Source organism: Monodon monoceros, unplaced genomic scaffold (assembly GCF_005190385.1).
Source record: "Monodon monoceros isolate NGI ecotype Baffin Bay Population unplaced genomic scaffold, NGI_Narwhal_1 Super_Scaffold_21, whole genome shotgun sequence".
Taxonomy (NCBI): domain Eukaryota; kingdom Metazoa; phylum Chordata; class Mammalia; order Artiodactyla; family Monodontidae; genus Monodon; species Monodon monoceros.
This window is the reverse complement of record NW_021703778.1, coordinates 37,209,393-37,227,772: the sequence shown is the minus strand read 5'-3', so window position 1 is coordinate 37,227,772 and position 18,380 is coordinate 37,209,393. Positions and strand designations below refer to the sequence as shown.

At 52.6% G+C, this 18,380-nt stretch overlaps 1 protein-coding gene across 4 annotated transcripts; it reads right to left on the bottom strand.

Annotated features, from left to right (window-relative positions):
• Positions 1-248: 248 nt before the first annotated feature.
• On the bottom strand, positions 249-17,159 carry IDH2 (isocitrate dehydrogenase (NADP(+)) 2, mitochondrial). 4 transcript variants are annotated; one of them, XM_029238853.1, is made up of 13 exons: positions 16,897-17,119; positions 9,061-9,186; positions 7,982-8,152; positions 7,811-7,902; positions 6,650-6,815; positions 4,865-5,025; positions 4,637-4,780; positions 3,542-3,678; positions 3,203-3,354; positions 1,582-1,694; positions 1,312-1,409; positions 1,126-1,218; positions 249-647 (listed from the first exon to the last, which is right to left on the bottom strand). In XM_029238853.1, exons 3-13 carry the CDS (start codon positions 8,028-8,030, stop codon positions 560-562), a joined length of 1,293 nt encoding a protein of 430 aa, XP_029094686.1. In that variant the 5' UTR covers positions 8,031-8,152; positions 9,061-9,186; positions 16,897-17,119; the 3' UTR covers positions 249-559. The 4 variants fall into 4 exon arrangements, with proteins under 4 accessions (XP_029094686.1, XP_029094687.1, XP_029094688.1 ...); XM_029238854.1 differs by having other exon boundaries at positions 7,989-8,152; XM_029238855.1 differs by lacking the exon at positions 7,982-8,152.
• Positions 17,160-18,380: the final 1,221 nt, after the last annotated feature.

Genomic DNA, 18,380 nt, shown 5'->3' with positions numbered 1-18,380 from the left:
CTCTCTTGGAAGTGACAATCTCAAAATGGAAAAGAGGATACAGAAGCCAGGTCGTGCTAGGAAATTCCAGGGAACCCACAGGCCTTCTGCCTGGTCCCCTCCCCCCGGTGGCCCCCTGACTGGACAGAGGCCTGCTGTGACCCAAGGCACCCCGGGCAGCCCCTGGGGGAATCCGCCAGCCCTTTGAGGGCTTCTGCCTCTAGGCCCCAGCTGCCTCCTTCCCCTCAGGGACAAACACAGCAGACTGCTTTGTGAAGAGCTTTTTAGTAGCTAAATATGGCACCATGTGTTCCGAGGGCAATATAAATTACAGTATGCAAAACATACCACTGGCTGAGGTAAAACACACTGTTCCTGCCTCATGTCACCATGAGGGGAAACACACAGATACTTTTAAAAACATCTTGCTTATAAAAAAGAGTGTCCCCTAGAAAGGCCTCCAAAGAGGGGTTGTGAGGCTCACCCTCCGCTGCGGGGGCGTGTCGGGGTTAGGGTGGACCTGTGGCCACCCGCTCAGCCCCAGCCTGGCCGCCACGGCAGCCAGCAGTGCTCCCACCCGCTACTGCTGGCCCAGAGCTTTGTCCAGGTTGCTCTTGATGGTGTCCAGGAAGTCCGAGGTGTTCAGGAAGTGCTCGTTCAGCTTCACACTGCCAAAAGAGCACCTGCACGTGAGGGCCGCTCCAGCCGGGCCCTCTCAGGGCAGAGCCTGAGCTCAGGCATCCGGATGGCAGCCCCCTCGTGCGGTCATGGGGAGGTCTACAGGCCAGAGGCACCTGAAGCCAACGGTCAAGAGGCCACAGCAAACTCGGCAGGAACCCAGTAAGGCCTGTCTTTGCTTTCCCAGGCGACTGGGCAACTAGGTACAAGCTCTCTGGGGAGAAGCTGGGAGATGGGTGCAGCAGGGGATGGAAACATTCTGAGCAGCAAGCCTCAGGGATGGGGACCCACTCACTGCGCCTGGTGTGCGGAGGCTGGCCCGAGCCATCCCCCAGGGCCATGGACCTGTCCTGCCCCCGGCAGCTAAGTTAACTCAGGAGGAGGCCTCTAACAAGGACCCTGGGCTTCTTTCCACCTGACCTCGAGGTCCCAGAAGGCCAGCCCTGCCCTCTACCCCAGGCCACCCACTTGCTGAGGCCATGGATGCAGCCCGCCAGGTCCTTGGTCATGGCTCCACTCTCCACTGTCTCGACACACACCTTCTCCAGGGTCTGGGCAAACCTGCAGGGGACAGGGCAGAGTGAGACCCCAGCTGTGCGGAGCCAGGGCCCATAACCTGCCCAGATCCGGCTCAGGCACTCCCTCTGCACTCACCTGATCAGGTCCTGGTTTCCGTCCAACTTCCCCCGGTGCTCCAGGCCACGCGTCCAGGCAAAGATGCTGGCGATAGGGTTGGTGCTGGTAGGCCGGCCCTGGGGGAAGGGGTCGCAGGGGGATGAAGAGCCAACCAGCCAACAAGAGGGCCACCTGGACACAACTGCCCACCTCTAGACTGACAGGACCAGGCCTGTGCTCCCAGCCTCAGGGCCAGTGGGCTCGGGCCCCGGGGGCAGATGGACATGAGGCCATGGTCCTCGCACTCACCTTCTGGTGCTCCCGATAGTGGCGCGTGACCGTCCCATGAGCAGCCTCAGCCTCAATGGTCTTCCCATCCGGGCAGATCAGCACGGACGTCATCAGGCCAAGGGAGCCAAAGCCTGGAAAGTAGGAAGACATCCTATCGGTGCCGGCACCTTTCCTCAGGCCACTGGGGTTGAGCCCACCTGCCCTCCAGCTGTTGTAGCTGCTTCCTTGCTATGTCTCCACCCACCCCCACCTATAACTGGGAGAACAGAGACTGTTTCAGGCTTGTCTACTCTTGTCCTGGGTCTCCAGGGCCCAGTACAGGGCAGAGGGGCACTCAGAGGTGGCTGTCATCAGCCTGTTAGCATAATTCTGCATCCCCTACCTCCAGGTGCCCCAGAGTCTATGGCCCCCCCAGGGCATAAGATCCCCCAAAATTCTGCCCACCCACCCTGGCTGGTGACCAGGAGGCTCATTCAAGCAGAAAGAATAAAGCCTGCAGCCAGCTGTTTCACAGTGATCACTTTATCTGCTCTTTCAGGCCACTTTAAAGCTTTGTGATTTATTTCCAAGTTTTCCCAAAACCAGATGTCAACCTTTTCTGTGGCCAAGGTCTCCTAGTTTTCAAAAGCACCCCCACAAGCACCAAAATAAGAATTCTGAATGCCCAAGAAAGAAAAAGTGGGCAACTTCTAGAGGAAAATTATTTGGGTAAGAAGTTTTGCTGTTGGGGCAGAGGAAGGGGGAATCCCTTCTCCATTTGCACCTGGGACCTTCACACTCACCAATCTTCATACACTTAAGGGTACCTTTCACACCTTTCTCTTGTCTGCTAGGGCTTTTCATGCTCCCATCCTAGATGGGAATTGTTCTAGTGAGAGGATCACACCAAACTTTTCAAAATAAAGTCAAAGGTTTTTATAAAGCACTGAGACCCTCTGCCTTTTCATCACAACCTGGCGTGGGCTTCACTTTTCTCCTTATCAGGAGCTAGACCTCGCCCCCTCTCACAGAGCCTGGTTTCTCTTCCACTCGCTATGGATACATGTTGCCTCCTCCCACTATCTTTCCTGCTCTCATTCCCAATACAATTGGGCTATTTTTTTCTGTTCTTCCCTAACGGCTTCACGCAGGCTTTCTGCTGCAACCCAACTTGTGTTTCAGGATGCTCTGGGGCCTGGGGGTTTGCATCATCCCCAATTTTCTCCTACATCCAAAAGGTTTACTGTGCAAAACAAATTCTCTGTAATTTAAAAAGCATCCGGTAGCGCTTACTCCCCTTTTTCTACTAGAGCCAAACCTAGTCCAAACCTGGAGCCAAGCAGAGTCACTTGGCCCTTTCATGGACAGGAACAACCTCGGGGCTAACACATCTAGCCCTTTAGCACCTGAATTCCTACGTCCTCCTTCCTCTGGAACAGCAGCCTTAGTAATACCCCAGTCCAAAGCTAACTTAGGATCCTTCCTCACTCAGACACCAGGGAGCCCCTGGCCCCTGCTGTCCACAGGAGACCCTGAAATGAGCAGGCAAGCCCCAGTCCTGCTGCTCCGCTAGAGAAGTGTTCTCCCCAAAGGAGAAAATCCCCCCAGCTAGGGAAAATCAACAGTCCATCCCTGCAGGGAGCAGGTGCTGCCAGTGTACCCTGGGCCAGGATGTCTGATTGCACGTCTCCGTCGTAGTTCTTGCAGGCCCACACAAAGCCGCCCGAAGACTTGAGGACCTGAGCCACCATGTCGTCAATAAGGCGGTGCTCGTACCAGATCTTATTCTTGTCAAACTCGGTCCTGTAGTGCCTGGGAGCAAAAGGGCCTGTTGTGGGGAGAGGGCGGGAGGCTGACAGGTTGGGGATCCCTCCCTGAGCCTCAGAGCTGAGACCGATGCACTGGGACAGCCGTCTCCCTGGGTGGGTAAGGGCGGCTGAGGGGACAGGGAAGAAGGGCCATGGCGTCCCTGAGAAGTATTAAAGGGAGAGGCCATTACTTCTCAAAGATCTCCTGGAAGATGTCCTTGAAGCGCCCGTCATAGGCTTTCAGAATGGTGTTCTTGGTGCTCATGTAGAGTGGCCACTTCTTCTGGATGGCGTACTGGAAGCAGCTGTGCGCAAAACCCGAGATGGACTGCAGGGAGAGAGAGGTCCCTGGTGTGGTCCCCCAGGGCAGGCCCAGGCCCCAGGAACGGCATCCCTTCCCTCCACAGGACCCTCGCAGGCAGCAGGGGTTAACCCAGACTCCCTGGAGTGAGCATCTGTTGTTTCTACTGGCCCAGCATCCCCCTCCCAATTTCTGGGACGAAGTAGCCCCACCAACTGCTTTGGAAAGCTACCACCCTCCCCACTTCTTAGACCATATGGCTGGGGTGGGGCTAATGCCCTCAGCCCACCTGCCGGTCTCTAGACTTGATAGTGTGTTCTGGGCTTATCCAATCAGAGCCCTTCCTCCCCTGGGCCTCCATGATTGGCTCAGAGATGGCCATGTGACCCAGGCCTGTACTTTTGCTGGAATCATGAGCAAAAAGGCTCTTTTCCGGGACTTCCCTGGTGGTCCAGTGGTTAAGACTCCGCACTTCCACTGCAGGGGGCACGGGTTCGATCCCTGGTCCGGGAACTAAGATCCTGAATGCCACAGCGCAGCCAAAAAAAAAAAAAAAGGCGGGGCTCTTTTCTGATAGGGTAGCCAGGCTGGCAGCGATAAGCCTGGAGCTACTGGTGGCCATTTCTTCACAGCCTGAGTGAGCCCAACCACAGAGGAAAGGAAAGCCAAGAGATGGGGGTAGGGAGGGGAAGAAGTGCTTACCCAGTTTGCTGTAAGCCAAGAGCTGACAACCAATATGCCCCCAAGGACGCACCCGAGAGCGAGTGCAGGAATGGTGGGGAGCACAAGCACCTGGCTGGGCGGGAGTGGGACAGCCCTCCACACCGGGCCCACCGCAGGGCCCTCGGACACACCTAAGATGCATTTCCTCTCAGGCCTCAGACCTTCAGGCCACCGATGCAGGAACAGTCAGAACCACCAACCTGATGCGGCTGGAGAGGGAGAGACAGGCGTGGGGGGAGGGAGCCGGGGAGCCGCTGCTCACCTCATCCGTGTTGTACATGCCCATGCCCACGCCACCAGCGGGGAAGCTGTACACCTCCCACTCCTTAGCTCCGCTGCCGTCCTTTGGGGTGAAGACGATCTTGAATGTGCCGGCCCGGTCAGCCACAAAGTCTGTGGCCTTGTACTGCAGAGGTGAGAGGGTGGCTCAGGCCAAGTGCCCCAGATGTGGGACCCAGGCCCTTGGGGCCCCATTCCCGCCGTGGCCGACCTGGTCGCCGTGGGCGTGCCTGCCGATGGTGATGGGCTTGGTCCAGCCAGGGACGAGGCGTGGGATGTTTCTGCAGATGATGGGCTCCCGGAACACGGTCCCCCCGAGGACGTTCCGGATGGTCCCGTTGGGGCTCTTCCACATCTTCTTCAGCTTGAACTCTATGAGGACAAAGATGAAGGGGCCCCACTGCAGCCCCCACCTTCCAACCAGAGTTTGAACCCCAAGCAAGAACAAGGATGGGGGTCCTAAACATCATCTGGGGGGAAGCAGCAGCAGAGTCTAGAGTGTGCACGTGGGCTCCCGGATCAGATTTCCTGTCTTCAAGGTCCAGCTGTGGCACCAACTCTGACTGTCAGCCTTCGGCAAGTGGCTGGACTTAAGCCATAAAATGAAACTGCTGATAAAACACCTGGCCTTTTGGGTTGTTGTGAGGATTAAATGCATGCATGTGTAAAGTACCTAGAACAGTGGCTGGCACGTGGTAAGGGCTCTGTCAGTTATTTTATATATATACATATATATATATATATATACACATACATACATATATATACATATATATATATATATATATGTATATATATACTTTTTTTTTTTTTGGCTGCACCGGGTCTTAGCTGTGGCACGCGGGATCTTCGTCGCCGCATGCAGGATCTTCAGTTGCAGCATGCAGGAGGATCTTTAGTTGCGGCATGCATGTGGGATCTAGTTCCCTGACCAGGGATTGAACCTGGGCCCCCTGCATTGGGAGCATGGAGTCTTAGCCACTGGACTACCAGGGAAGTCCCCTCTGTCAGTTATTATTATTCCCACATCACACTTGGACGTAGCTGTCTGATGAACCTGGCAGTGTACGGCCTCACTCCAGATGCTCTGGTTCTAGCCCCAGCACTGCCACTCACCGCTGGGTTCAGCCTAAATTACTAAGACTGTGACCCTCTACTTCCTTGTCCATAAAGTGGGGATGTATGAATCCCAGGGTTCAGGAGAAATCAAAGAAAACCAGCTGAAAGAGCTTAGCGCTAAAATGATTCCATACCCTGAGGTCGGGAACAACCTGCATGACAGGAGGAGGCCTGCAGAGTTTGGAGATGTCTTGAAGGTTTCCTTAAGGCCCCTCATACTGCAGGAAGTGGGGAGACAGAACTCTGCAAGTTCTGAAACCACCCTTTCTTGAATTTCCCAAACCCAGATCCTTTACCCACACACTGGTGCCATTTCATGGAACCCTCGAGAGCAGCCCCCAGAGCCGAGGACCAGCGGCCTGTCCAAGCGTGGTGGGGCACCTCTCTGAGACCGCTCCACGGCCACAGAGGCAAAGGGCAGACCTGCAGTGCCAAGACAGTGGCGGGACACGAGGGATGTTCCGAGCCTCTGAAGGACACAGGCCTGACACCCAGCACTACCCTGGACAGAGGTGGCCCCAGAGTCTCTCTGTAAACCTGCCTGCAAAGCAGTCCAGGAGGCCAGGGGGGCAGGCTGCCCAAAGAGGCTGTCCTCACTGTGACAGTGTCAGCATCAGCTCTGTGACCAGTGACATCCACACTGGCCAGAGCCACACGGCACAGCAGAAACACCACCAGCCTGGGAGCAGGGGACACAGACCCTGGCCCCAGCTTTGCCACCCCCAACTGTGGAACCTAGGCCAGCCCTCAACCTCCCCTCCCCAGCCTCCTCCACAGGAACCTTGGAGGCTCCACTGTGTGCTGGGCATTCGCAGGGAGACCAGGGTCACGTCCCAGTCCCCACTGTCCCAGCCGCCCGCCCCCGCGCCCCTCGCACCTTCCACACGGGCCTCGTCAGGGGTGATGGTGGCACACTTGACAGCCACGCTGTACTTCTGGGTGGCCAGCGCAGAGTCGATGGTGACCTGATCATTGGTCTGGTCACGGTTTGGGAGCCCCAGGTCAAAATACTTGAGCTGGACGTCCACATTGGGCAGGATGAGCTAGAGACAGACGGCCGGGGCCTGGCATCAGCCCAGATGACTGTGACTCAGGGGCATGTGGGGACGGTGGCAGGGGACACCCCGTCAGGGCAGGGAAGAGGAAAGGCCAGCGGTGGGCTGGCCAAAGCTGGCAAGAGGCCGGGGCTCTGGAGAGAGGCCGGCAGACCAGGCTGCAGCCCCTCGGAGGGCTCATCCCCTAGCGTGGACCACACACCCCCTGCGGTGGCCCATCAGTTCAGCCAAACCCCAACTCCAAGTGCATCTAGGGTTCTCTATACAGTGGGTTCCCTCTTCTTCCCCACTCAGAAGTGGTGATTCTCAACCTTCTTCTTGGGGACAGGCACATGGACAATGTGCTCTCCCAGGCAGACCCAGCCCACAGCGACTTTGGAGAAGTCAAGGAGCCACCCTGGGAACTGTCTGCCATGGTGGCTCAAACGTATCACTGTCCTCCAACAGACCCCACGCCACGACTCGCGATGACATCCTTGAACCGCTAAGGAAAGGTTAATGATGTGGTCCTCCCGCACTCCGGCCCTGTTCTTCTCTCACTCCCTCAATGATGCACATAGGAATGTAGGAGATCAAGATGATATACTCAACTATACTCCAATAAAAAATAAATTAAAAAAAGGAAAAGAAGAAATTCCCAAAGGATAGTCAATTCATGCTGAAACACGAGTTTGAAAAAAACAAAACAAATGAAAAAAACAAAAAAACGACATGATACAGGGTCAGGCTTGAATCTGCACACATTTTTGAAAACATGCTGGCTTTGGCACGAGCATGTGACACAGATGGCTGAGGACGGTCCCCTGCCTGACGTCATAAGAGCCATGAGTGGTCTGGACATGACAGAAGGATGGATGGAAGGGGAAAAACAGGACTGGTCCTGCCCACCAGGGTGACGGGTGAACCCTGGGGACCCGAAGTGGGGACTGAACACTGAGCCCCGCCGGCCATGTGGAAGGCCGCCCACTTCGGGAGGGAACTACCTTCTCCTTGATGAACTGCCAGATAATACGGGTCATCTCATCGCCGTCCATCTCCACCACTGGCTTCGCCACCTTGATCCTCTTGTCGGCATCTAGGACCAGACACACATAGCACATCACACCCCTGGGGAGGCTGGTGGGGGAGCCCCTCTCCTCTCCGGCCAGACCCACCCTTCACCATGGAGGGAGGAGTGTCAGCCAGGACCCAGCTGCCCAGCATTCACTCCCCCTCCTGCAGGAGCAGCTCCAGGATCACCCGGGGGAGCTGGATCCCCCACTGAGTCTGGCCAGCTGGGACTAGCCAGATGCCAGCCTGGCCAGTCAGATCCTTTCTCCTGGAACCTGACAACAGAGGAGACCAACACAGAGAATGAGAGCCAGCTGGGGTCACCTTGTCAAGCAGCAAGCCGGGCAGAGGTTGCCTTCGGCTGCTGCCACCCAGTTCCCCAGGGTAGCCTGGAATCCCCTCTTGTCCAATCCCTGCAATTCTATGAGCTACCCCGTGTCCTTCCAAAAACTTCCTCTAACTGTTGCTTGCAACCTGAGAGCCTAACATGAAGTGAGCAGGGAAACTGTATAGATCACCTCCCATGGGCCTGAGGGTGTACCACAGCCTTCACATTTAATCCTCTGAACCACTCCCAAGGGGAGTACAGTAAGTCCCCTACATACGAACCTTCAAGTTGTGAACTTTCAAAGATGCGAACGTGCGTTCGCATGTCCAATCATGTAAGTTAGCTCATGTGTCTGGTGTACATTGTCACATGCTCGCATCCTCTACAAGTGTTTGTGCTTTTCTGTACTTTACTGTACAGGACTGTATAGAGGGCAGTAGTACAGGATCTTTATTTCAAGCCCAGGATGTGAATGAGTGAAACTGCCGCTTGCCCTCCGTCTCCTATTGCTGCCGACCCTTCAGCTCTACCATCTCCCACCTCCTCTCCCTCCTCCAGTCAGTAACTTCTTGCCTGTTCACTCGATGCCAGCCCCTGGATGCCAGCTGTTGCACTGTAATACTGTACTTCTCAAGGTACTGCACTGCAAGATTAAAAATGTTTTCTTTATTTTTTGTGTGTTTGTTTGTTTTTTATGTATTATCTGTGTGAAAAGTATTATAAACCTATTACATTACAGTACTATAGAGCCGATTTTGTTAGTTGGGTACCTAGGCTAACTTTGTTGGACTTACGAAAAATCGGACTTAGGAACGCGCTCTCTGAACGGAACTCATTCATATGTAAGGGACTTACTGTATCATTATCTCCACTTTAAATGTGAGGAAATTAAGGCTCAGAGAGGTTGTCAGCTCACTGCCAAAGCTCACACAGCTTGAAAACAGCAGATCCAGGAAGATCCACACCTTCCTTGATGGGCACCTGGGAATGGAATGCAGAAGCCCTGATCCATGCAGGCTCAGGTCCGCCAGTCCTGCCAGAGATGCATCAAAGGACTGGATGAGTGACTGATCCAGGCCCAGGGAGATGGTGGAGGAGGAAACAGGAGCTGGTGGAGGCTCTTCAAGGAAAGTCTGACTCATGAGAAAAACCAACAGTCTGGGAAGTGAATTCCAAACAAAACTCAAGGAAATCGTCCACGGGACTTCCCTGGCAGTCCAGTGGTTATGACTCCGTACTTCCAATGCAGGGGGCACATGTTCGATCCCCTGTCAGGGAACTAAGATCCCACATGCCGTGGGACACAGCCCCCCAAAAAAGAAAGAAAATGGCCCGTCCAATTTATCAGTGCAGGCTGCCGTGGGTGAGGCTTATTGACCCTTAACCTGCAGCAGGGGCACCCAAGCACCAGCACGTGCCTCTGGCCACAGCCTTGGAAGAAACAGCAGCTGAAGAGCACGGCAACAAGATCTATGTGAAACCTACAACCCTGCCTCAGTCACCCCAGGAAGTGTCACCTTCTGCTAAACCCCAGATGAAAGCAGGGCCCTGTCCCCAAAGGGGCCCTGCTCAGCCCTTACTTAGGGCCCATTTAGTCTTATGTTACACACAATCCTTACAGATGTAGCTATGGGTCTTTCAACTCACCGAAGATTAGACACAGCAAATCAGAAGAGGGGACAGGATGAAAAACCCAAGTGACATCTGCTAGGCTGACAGCAAGGGACAGAAGCCTGTGAAAAGCAGGCCTAGAGAAACGAAGAAGCATGGCTACCTAGGCTCATGAAAACAAAAGGGACCAAAGCCCAAGAGACCCCAAACACATCACTGTCCTACGAAACACACCACTGGCATGACTCATGATGACATCCCAACCCGCGAAGAAAAAGGTGAATTATGTGCAGCAGAATAACTCACTTTCCAAAGATGTGCAAACAGATTTTTTTTCTTCTTAATATAAAAGGGAAGAAAAATGAGACCCAGGAAGCATGGAGTGTGTCAGGGTCAGGATAGGCCTCATCTGTGTCCCAGGGCCCTGGCTCAAGTGCAGCCTCTGGACACCCTTGTGGGCCATATGTAGAGAAGCAGAAAGCAAACACAGACTCAAAGTATTTCATTCCCCAGAAAACATGGTGGACACGGCTGACACCGCTTCAGCTCTTCCCAAGATGCAGTGGGGACTTTGGACCCAAGCTACTAAATTCCTTCAGCATTTCTGGTCTAAAGCTTGAGTGGAAAGGGCTTTAGGACCTGCAGAAAGTCTGTTGGGCTGTTGCGAGCTAGCTTAGTTTTTAGGAGCATCTTCTATGAGTTAATGTGATGAGAGCCAATCAATTTTTTTTTTTTTTAATGTACCAAGCCTACAGTAATCAAGTTCCCTAAGTAGAGGTCCATTTGGGGCCAGTCCTAAAGGGTTCAGCCTCAGCCTGGGCTCTGCTCAAGCTTTGGGGTTCAGGCACAGCAGCTGGTGTCTTTGGACACCACACTCCTCGATGGGGGAGCTCAATATCAAGATCACAGCAGGCAGCCTTCCCAGCTGTGTATGCACGTGTCAAACCCTCAGAGACCACAGGGCCCACTTATTTACAACCAGGTGCTAAGGGTAAGCACCCCTTCCTGAAACACCTAAACACAACAATGCCTGTCCTCAAAGAGTGAGTATGGAAGGGAAAATCTATCAGTAATGGAGAGAGCAAGCAGCGCTGTTATCAAAGTCAGGTGTGCAGCCTCCCTCAAAGCAACTACCCAGAGGAGCTGAGGACTGGGGGCAGTGATGTGAGTCATAGCAGCAGAGGCTCATTTTGTTTGGCATAGGTCGTAGGGGTTTTCTTTAATGTTGATTGGTGACCAAGGCTTAAAAATCAGGCAATTTCAATAACAACAAAAAAACAAATAACCTGATTAATAAACGGGCAAAGGACTTGAATAGATATTTCTCCAAAAATGGTCAATACGCTCATAAAAAGATGTTCAATGTCACTAATCATTAGGCAAATGCAAATCAAAACTGCAATGAGATACCACTTCACACCCATTAGGATAGCTACTATCAAAAAAACCCAAAAAACAAAAGACCAAAAAACATAAAGTAACAAATGTTGGTGAGGATGTGAAGAAACTGGAACCCTTGTGCATTGCTGGTGAGAATGTAAAATGGTACAGCCACTATGGAAAACAGTATGATGGTTCCTCAAAAAAATTAAAAAATAGGGCTTCCCTGGTAGCGCAGTGGTTGAGAGTCTGCCTGCTGATGCAGGGGACATGGGTTCGTGCCCCAATCCAGGAAGATCCCACATGCCGCGGAGCGGCTGGGCCCGTGAGCCATGGCCGCTGAGCCTGCACGTCCGGAGCCTGTGCTCCGCAACAGGAGAGGCCACAACAGTGAGAGGCCCGCGTATCCCAAAAAAAAAAAAAAATATATATATATATATATATATATTTGTATACCCATGTTCATAACAATTATTCACAATAGCCAAAAGGTGGAAGCAACCCAAGTGTCCACCAACAGATGAATGGATAAACAAAATGTGATATGAACCTTCAAGAGGAGAATAGGACTCTGGGAACTAACCCAGGAAGTTTAAGAAAAACTTTCCTCCAAAAAGTTAAACTATGTTCATGATTCCAAGTTTTTTTTCCAAAACTGGGCTGCCCACCACTTCAACATGGATGTACTTGCTTTGAAACTAAAAAAGGAAGTGCTTCCATGTTTTAGTGATGGATCTGGACCTACCTCAATAGCTTTTGCCGCTTGTTCTTTTGCTTCAAACTCCACAAAGACAAATTCCCTTTGGATCACCAGTAGACTTATAATGTGGTATACTTATATAAACAACATCACCACCTTTTCCAAATACTTTGTTTGTTTGTTTTTTGGAGCAGAAGATCTTTTAATTAAAAAAGCTTCTCTGTTATTTTTAATTACATGCATTATTACTTTTGGTAATTACAATGCAGTTAAACAGCAACAGAGACTTATTTAACCCATTCAGTCAAACTGTGGACCTCATAAGCTGTAACACCTAAAACAATTCTCTATCAGCATATGATAAAAACTTAAGGTGCTTGCTCCTATGGACACTTTATGTATTACCCAAATACTTTTTCAATCCAGCTGTGATTAACATTTTTGGGAAATAACTCATGATAAATTAGAAACAGTATTAAATATGTAAGGATTTAATAACTATATCACCTAAGCTTTTCACAATTCCTATACCTTACTCAGAAGGTCAATAGATTTTAACTTGAATATTTTTTTTAATGTGCTATATACAGACAATGGGATTTTATTCAGCCTTAAAAAGGAAGGAATGCTGACACACTCTACAACATGGAAGAACCGTGAGGGAATTCTGCTAAGTGAAACAAACCAGTCACAAAAAACCAAATACTGTCTGATTCCACTTATATGAGGTACCTAGAGTGGTCAAAATTATAGAAACAGAAAGAAGAATGGTGGTTTCCAGGGGCTGGGGGGGAGAGGAGGAAGGGTAGTTGTTTAATGGGTACAGAGTTTCAGTTCTGCAAGACGAAAAAGCTGCGGAGATCGTTGAACAACAGTGTGAATGTATTTTACACTGCTGAACTGCACACATAAAAATGATTAAGATGGAAATTTTTGTTATGCATTTTTTACCACAATAAAAAATAAGAAATTAAAAAATTCTTTAATGTTTAATTTAAACCAGTCCCCCCACCAAAAGAAAAAAAAAAAAACCGAGAAGATTTTACATAAAAATCCAGTCCCTCTTGAAGAATGAGTCGCTTCGTCCCACTGAGCCCACGCTCACTCCTGGCAAGGATGAAGGATGGGCTGGTATGAGGACAGCCTCTCGCTCCATTCCAGGCCTGCCACGTGCCCTCCAGAGTGCCCCAAGGCATCGGAGTTTGAGACCACGTCTGTTGTTTAGCCACTATGGTGGAGATATCCACACCGTCTGCCCCTCTCTGGGAGACAAGAGGTGACAGGTTACCTGAAATTCAAAGAACAGTGGCTGGGCCTCCCTGAAGGCCTACTAGGGACAGCCGCCATGATCTCTTCAGATGACAGGCTGCACAAACACTGTCCTCTTGGCCAGGGTGTGGGATGGAATTACATCAGTCACAAGAGGCCCATTAGGCCAACTCCTAGCACCGAACACCAAGTAAGGATTTCAAAACCCATCCCCAGGGACTTCCCTGGTGATGCAGTGGATAAGACTCCACCCTCCCAATGCAGGGGGCCCAGGTTTGATCCCTGGTCAGGGAACTAGATCCCACATGCATGCTGTGACTAAGAGTTTGCATGCCACAACTAAGGAGCCTGCATGCCGCAACTAAGGAGCCCTGGAACCGCAACTAAGGAGCCCGCCTGCCACAATTAAGACCCGGCACCACCAAATATATAAACATTAAAAAACAAAAACAACAAAACCATCCCGGTTTCAGTATCTACTTGCTGCTCAAGTAAGTAGACCTAGCCTCCAGGCTAGAGGTTCCTCCCAAGACAGCCACCCCTCCACCCCACTGTCTACTTAACTGAACTGCTTTCATCACATTCCTACCCATGCTGCTGTCAGCAGAAGAGAGGCTGCTCAGCCAGCATGGCCCAGAAGAATGTAGGGGGAAGCCCCCAATTCCAGAGGGCTCAAGAAGGCAGGGCAGCAGTTCTGGAAGAGGCTCTAGTATTTTCTTTGGTGTCATCCTTCACTCCTCCCTTTCTCTCACACCCACATCAAAACCATCAAAAAAACTCTACTGGCTCTTCCATCAAAATTCATCCAGAATCCACCCACCCCAGTACTGCCACCATGGTCAAAGCCACCATGCTCTCTTGCCAGATTCTGACTAAGGCCTCCTACCAGGTCCCTGAAGCCAGAATGCTCCTGTTAAAATGTAAATCAGGTCACAACACTCCTCTCAAAACCCTGCAAAGCCGCCTCTTTCACTCAGAGAAGGCCAAAATCCTCAAAAATGGCCTACAAGCCCCCCATGACCTCCACTGCCTGACCTCATGTCCCATCACTCGCCTTCTGCACTCTGAGCCAGCCTTACTTTCTGCTTCTCCAACAAGCAAAGGTGCCCTCCTGCATCGTGACCTTGGCACCTGCAGTCCTCTCTTCCCCTGAACACTAAATGGCCTGCTTCCCTCACTCCCTCAGTACTGCATTCAGTGGGGTCTTTTCTGGCAGCCCTACCCAAACTTTCACCCACACCTTCCTTGCTTATTTGTTCTCCTTAGCTCTTGCCTACTGTCCATCCCCACATTAGAATTTAAGTTCCATAGGGCAGAAATCTTTGTCTCTTATTCCCAGCTCTGTCCCCAGAGTGTCCCTGGCACAGTGCTTGGCACATAGTAGAAGCACAATATTTGTTGAATCCATGAATGAATGTCAAGTTATGGTCAATTCAATCTGTGGTAAGGACTGCTCTGCCATAACCTCCTCTTTGGATGAAAAGTACTCCCTCCCCTCCCCCATCCTGGGATGCATTACCACACAGAGGCCAGTGAGTCCTCACCACAAAGCTGCACCAGGAGTAGCTCACAGTTTATCATGTGTTAATATTTGCAATCCGCTGGCATTTTAAACATGGTTTACAGAAGTGTAAAGTCCAGGGCAGGCCACAGAGGCTGGCTTCCAGTAATCAGACAGCAGTGTCCAGCACCCCACCCTGCAATCAGTGAAAGAGGCCTCAGCCTCACACAAAGGATCTGGAGGCAGGCCCCAAGCCTTTCTAGAGGCTTTTCCTCAAAACCTACTGGGCCTAAACACGACTACCCAAAAATAGCTCTGATGGGATAGCTGTGGTCTTATCTGATGTGGATGAAACAAGGCTCAGTGGAGAACACACAACCCTACTGGTGGGTCTGCAAAACTGAACAATCATTAAATAATTTCCTCTGGAATCTAAGAGTGCAGGCAAATCACCAAGATCTGAAAAGTTAAGGGACAGGGTGAGGAAATGAAGAAGTTCCCAGACTAGGAGTTGAGCCAAGGAAGGATAGATAATTCTCCCACTGAGCAGTCTCCCTCACTTCCCCAAACTAACTTAATCAGAACAACCACCAGCAGTCGCTGGAGGCCTATGAGTTGCAAAACTAGAAGGAGACACATGTGGGAATTACCTGGCAGCAAAAACACAAAAGTATTTTAGTCAAAGCATATTCTTTCCTTGTCATCAAGGGGAATGCCAAGTATTCTGTCTCCAGCAGTGTTGCCAAGTAACAAGCTAGCAGAGGTCACAATTGTACAGTCTCATGTCCAACCAAGTTCTCCTCGTTAATAACCAACCCCACTTGGGGGCTTCTGGAAGGACCTGAAACTGACTGCTGTTTTCATGTGTTATCAAAATTCAGGCCTCAAAGGGGCTTTTCTTGTTTGTGTGGGGTTTTTTGTTTCTTTTTTTACCATCAGTGCAGAAAAAAAAAAGGGGAGAATTGGAAAATGTATCTAACTTCCACCATCTTTTGCTGAAGGTGGTGCCATATGGGAAACTTTTTTGGGACCTGGGGACACTTAGAACCTCGAGTTGCAGGGCCGACTCCTTAGAGATAAATCCCATGAGTAGAAAAACAGAAACGCCCCTTTCTCCTTGAAAGGGGAGGTGGGGTGCTGGGGCTCTTCTCAGCTCTGGTCAGCTGCTCCCACACTAGGTTAAAGATTACCTACTCTAGCAGTAAGACCAGCTTGCCTGGGCCCCATCCCCTCCTCCTCACTCCAGGGAGCTGCTGGCCAGGTCAGGATAGGGGTTTCCGTGGCAACAGGCATTCGACAGAGCCAAGGGACCTACATCGTTCCCTGTCTCTTGTAGCTGGCGATGGAGAGCCAGGGGGCCGACCAATGCCAGACCAGGCAGCCTGCCTTGGTAGTGTAAGTTCAGGCTAACTCTTGCTTATTATGCCCTGCTTATTAAGACTATTGTCTTCTCTCCTAAGCAGGAAACTAAGGGTATCACAGAAGCTGTGACGAACAATTTGGGAAAGTGACATTTTGGCGCGGCTGCCGGGTCTCCCCAGTCGGGTGAGCGCGGCAGGGCCAAGGAGCAGCTCAGGAGCGGGCTGGCGAGAAGAGACAGGTCAAGCCAAGGAGAGACCCCAGGATGGAGCTTCAAGTGGGTCGACAAGGAGAATGGGGGCGTCCAAAGCGAAAATAAAAAGGAGACTCCTCCAACTGTCGCGTAAAAGGCTCCAAAAATAGCTGACGAGGGCCTGACAGCGAGGAGGGATCACTGCGCGCCCGGGTGAGAAGGCAGGGGAAGTGGATACCTCCTCCTTCCCCTCCTTTGTCTGAGCAGGGACCGCGCCGGGACCCTACCTCACTCGCGTGGAGCGGGCCAGGCGCTCCAGTACCCACTCGGTTGCTTTGTCTCCCTCCAGGGTCGCAGGACGGGCAGAATACCCTCCGAGCCCGGGATACCCCCCGCACCCCCTGCAGGAAAGTCTGGGGGCGCAGGGCAGCAGGGCCGGCATCGCCCGGGCCACCAGTTGCCACCTTCCTTCAAGTCCTCCCCCCGCCCCCCGCGACTGGCACGGCCTGGAAGGTGGGGCAGGGGAGCACGTCCCCGTCCGCCGGCTCTTTGTGTGCCCTACCCCGCCGTCCCCGGCTCGCGAGCGTCCCGGGTCGCGCTCGCTGGTCCCCGCCCGGAAGGACGCCACGTCGCGGTGCCAGGCGCGCACCCCGCCCGGACCCTCCTCGTGGCACTCACAGTGGCGCCGCGGCTGCTCTTGCAAGTTGGGGGCTGTCAAGGCTGCCGGCGCCCAGGCCGGCCCGGAACCGGAGGCTCTACAGAGCAAGCGTACAACCCGCAGGTAACCAGCCATCCCGAGCGGGTGAGGGGTCGGACTGGCTGGCGAGCGAGCGAACGAACCGGGGTAGGCGAAATCCTAGCGCCGGCCAGTGCTCCCAGCTGCCTGGCGGCGGGCTACCGAGGCCTGCCAAGCGCGGGCTGAGCGGGCAGGGCCGGGGCGGGACTGCCGGGGCCCGCCACCCTATTGGGCCTCGCCGGGAGGAGGCGGGGCCGGCAGGGGCCGGACTCCTCCTTGGGCCCTGCCCCAGCCCGGACCCCGCCCTCGCGCCCGGCGCGCGCTTCTCTGGGCAACGCGGAAAGCTCAGCGCTACTGAGGCGAGAGAGTGGTGAGACCCACCGGGACCCGGGAGCTGGGGGTGGGAACTGGAGGGTTAGGGGAGCCGTTAACGAGGAAAAACCCACTCTCCAGGATGCCCTATTTAAACCAGAGTGTCAATTGCTGACACATCAGCTTAAGCCCCAAAAGGCAAATCTGAACAAACTCCTGCGTCCTTCGCGTTGGCTGGGCTGAAACTCCAAGGCGCATTTAACCAGTGCGCGTTCCGTGTTCTTGAACTAAGACCGTGGTCACCTCGGGTCTCTTCAAATTCGCTCTCAGATCCTCCTATCCCCTCCACGCGTTAGGTAGACTGACGCGAGTCAAGAGTTGAAATCCCGAGCTTCCCTGGTGGCGCAGTGGTTGAGAGTCCGCCTGCCGATGTAGGGGACACGGGTTCGTGCCCCGGTCCGGGAAGATCCCACATGCCGCGGAGAGGCTAGGCCCGTGAGCCATGGCCGCTGAGCCTGCGCGTCCGGAGCCTGTGCTCCGCCACGGGAGAGGCCACGACAGTGAGAGGCCCGCGTGCCGCAAAAAAAAAAAAAAAAAAAAAAAAGAGTTGAAATCCCTCAGCTTCTCACCAGAAGGTCAAGCTGCTAGTCCTCGAAGTCATTAAGCATAGCCAGAGTCTGTTTCCTCCTTTCCGAGATGGGAACTATAACAGCAACAGGGCTGTCAGGAGACTTGGGTGAAATAACGTTATGTTAAAGACTTGGGACACACCCTGTGCTCAACGACAACCAACGATGCTTGTCAGACAGTACTCAGGCAAACGGTTCCATTTTTTGCCTGCTTTCATACAAAAGACAATACTGATTGGTTCTGCCGTAAACAACCAAAGTCTCTCGCTCTCTCTTCACTCATCTTCTTGAAATGAGACACCAGTTGGGGCTGGGTTTTATTTAGAAAAATCTGACCCCAGCCCCCACTTTCCCAGCTACACCAACCCACTCGAATGCTAGCCACCTCTTTCTGCCCTGTGTTCCCAGCTCTCCCCTTCATTGCCTCAGAGTCAACATTGCCAGATGGAGCTGGGCCAGGAAAGTGACCTTGAATTAGTGACTTC

Bases quoted from the DNA above. Each gene is read 5' to 3' on its own strand.
- IDH2 (XM_029238852.1), bottom strand. From the start codon at position 17,011: ATGGCTGGTTACCTGCGGGTTGTACGCTTGCTCTGTAGAGCCTCCGGT. The intron at 3,355-3,541 runs GTAATGGCCTCT...TTTTGCTCCCAG, and splicing joins TTCCAGGAGATCTTTGAGAA to GCACTACAGGACCGAGTTTG. The intron at 1,410-1,581 runs GTGAGTGCGAGG...CCCTTCCCCCAG, and splicing joins ACTATCGGGAGCACCAGAAG to GGCCGGCCTACCAGCACCAA.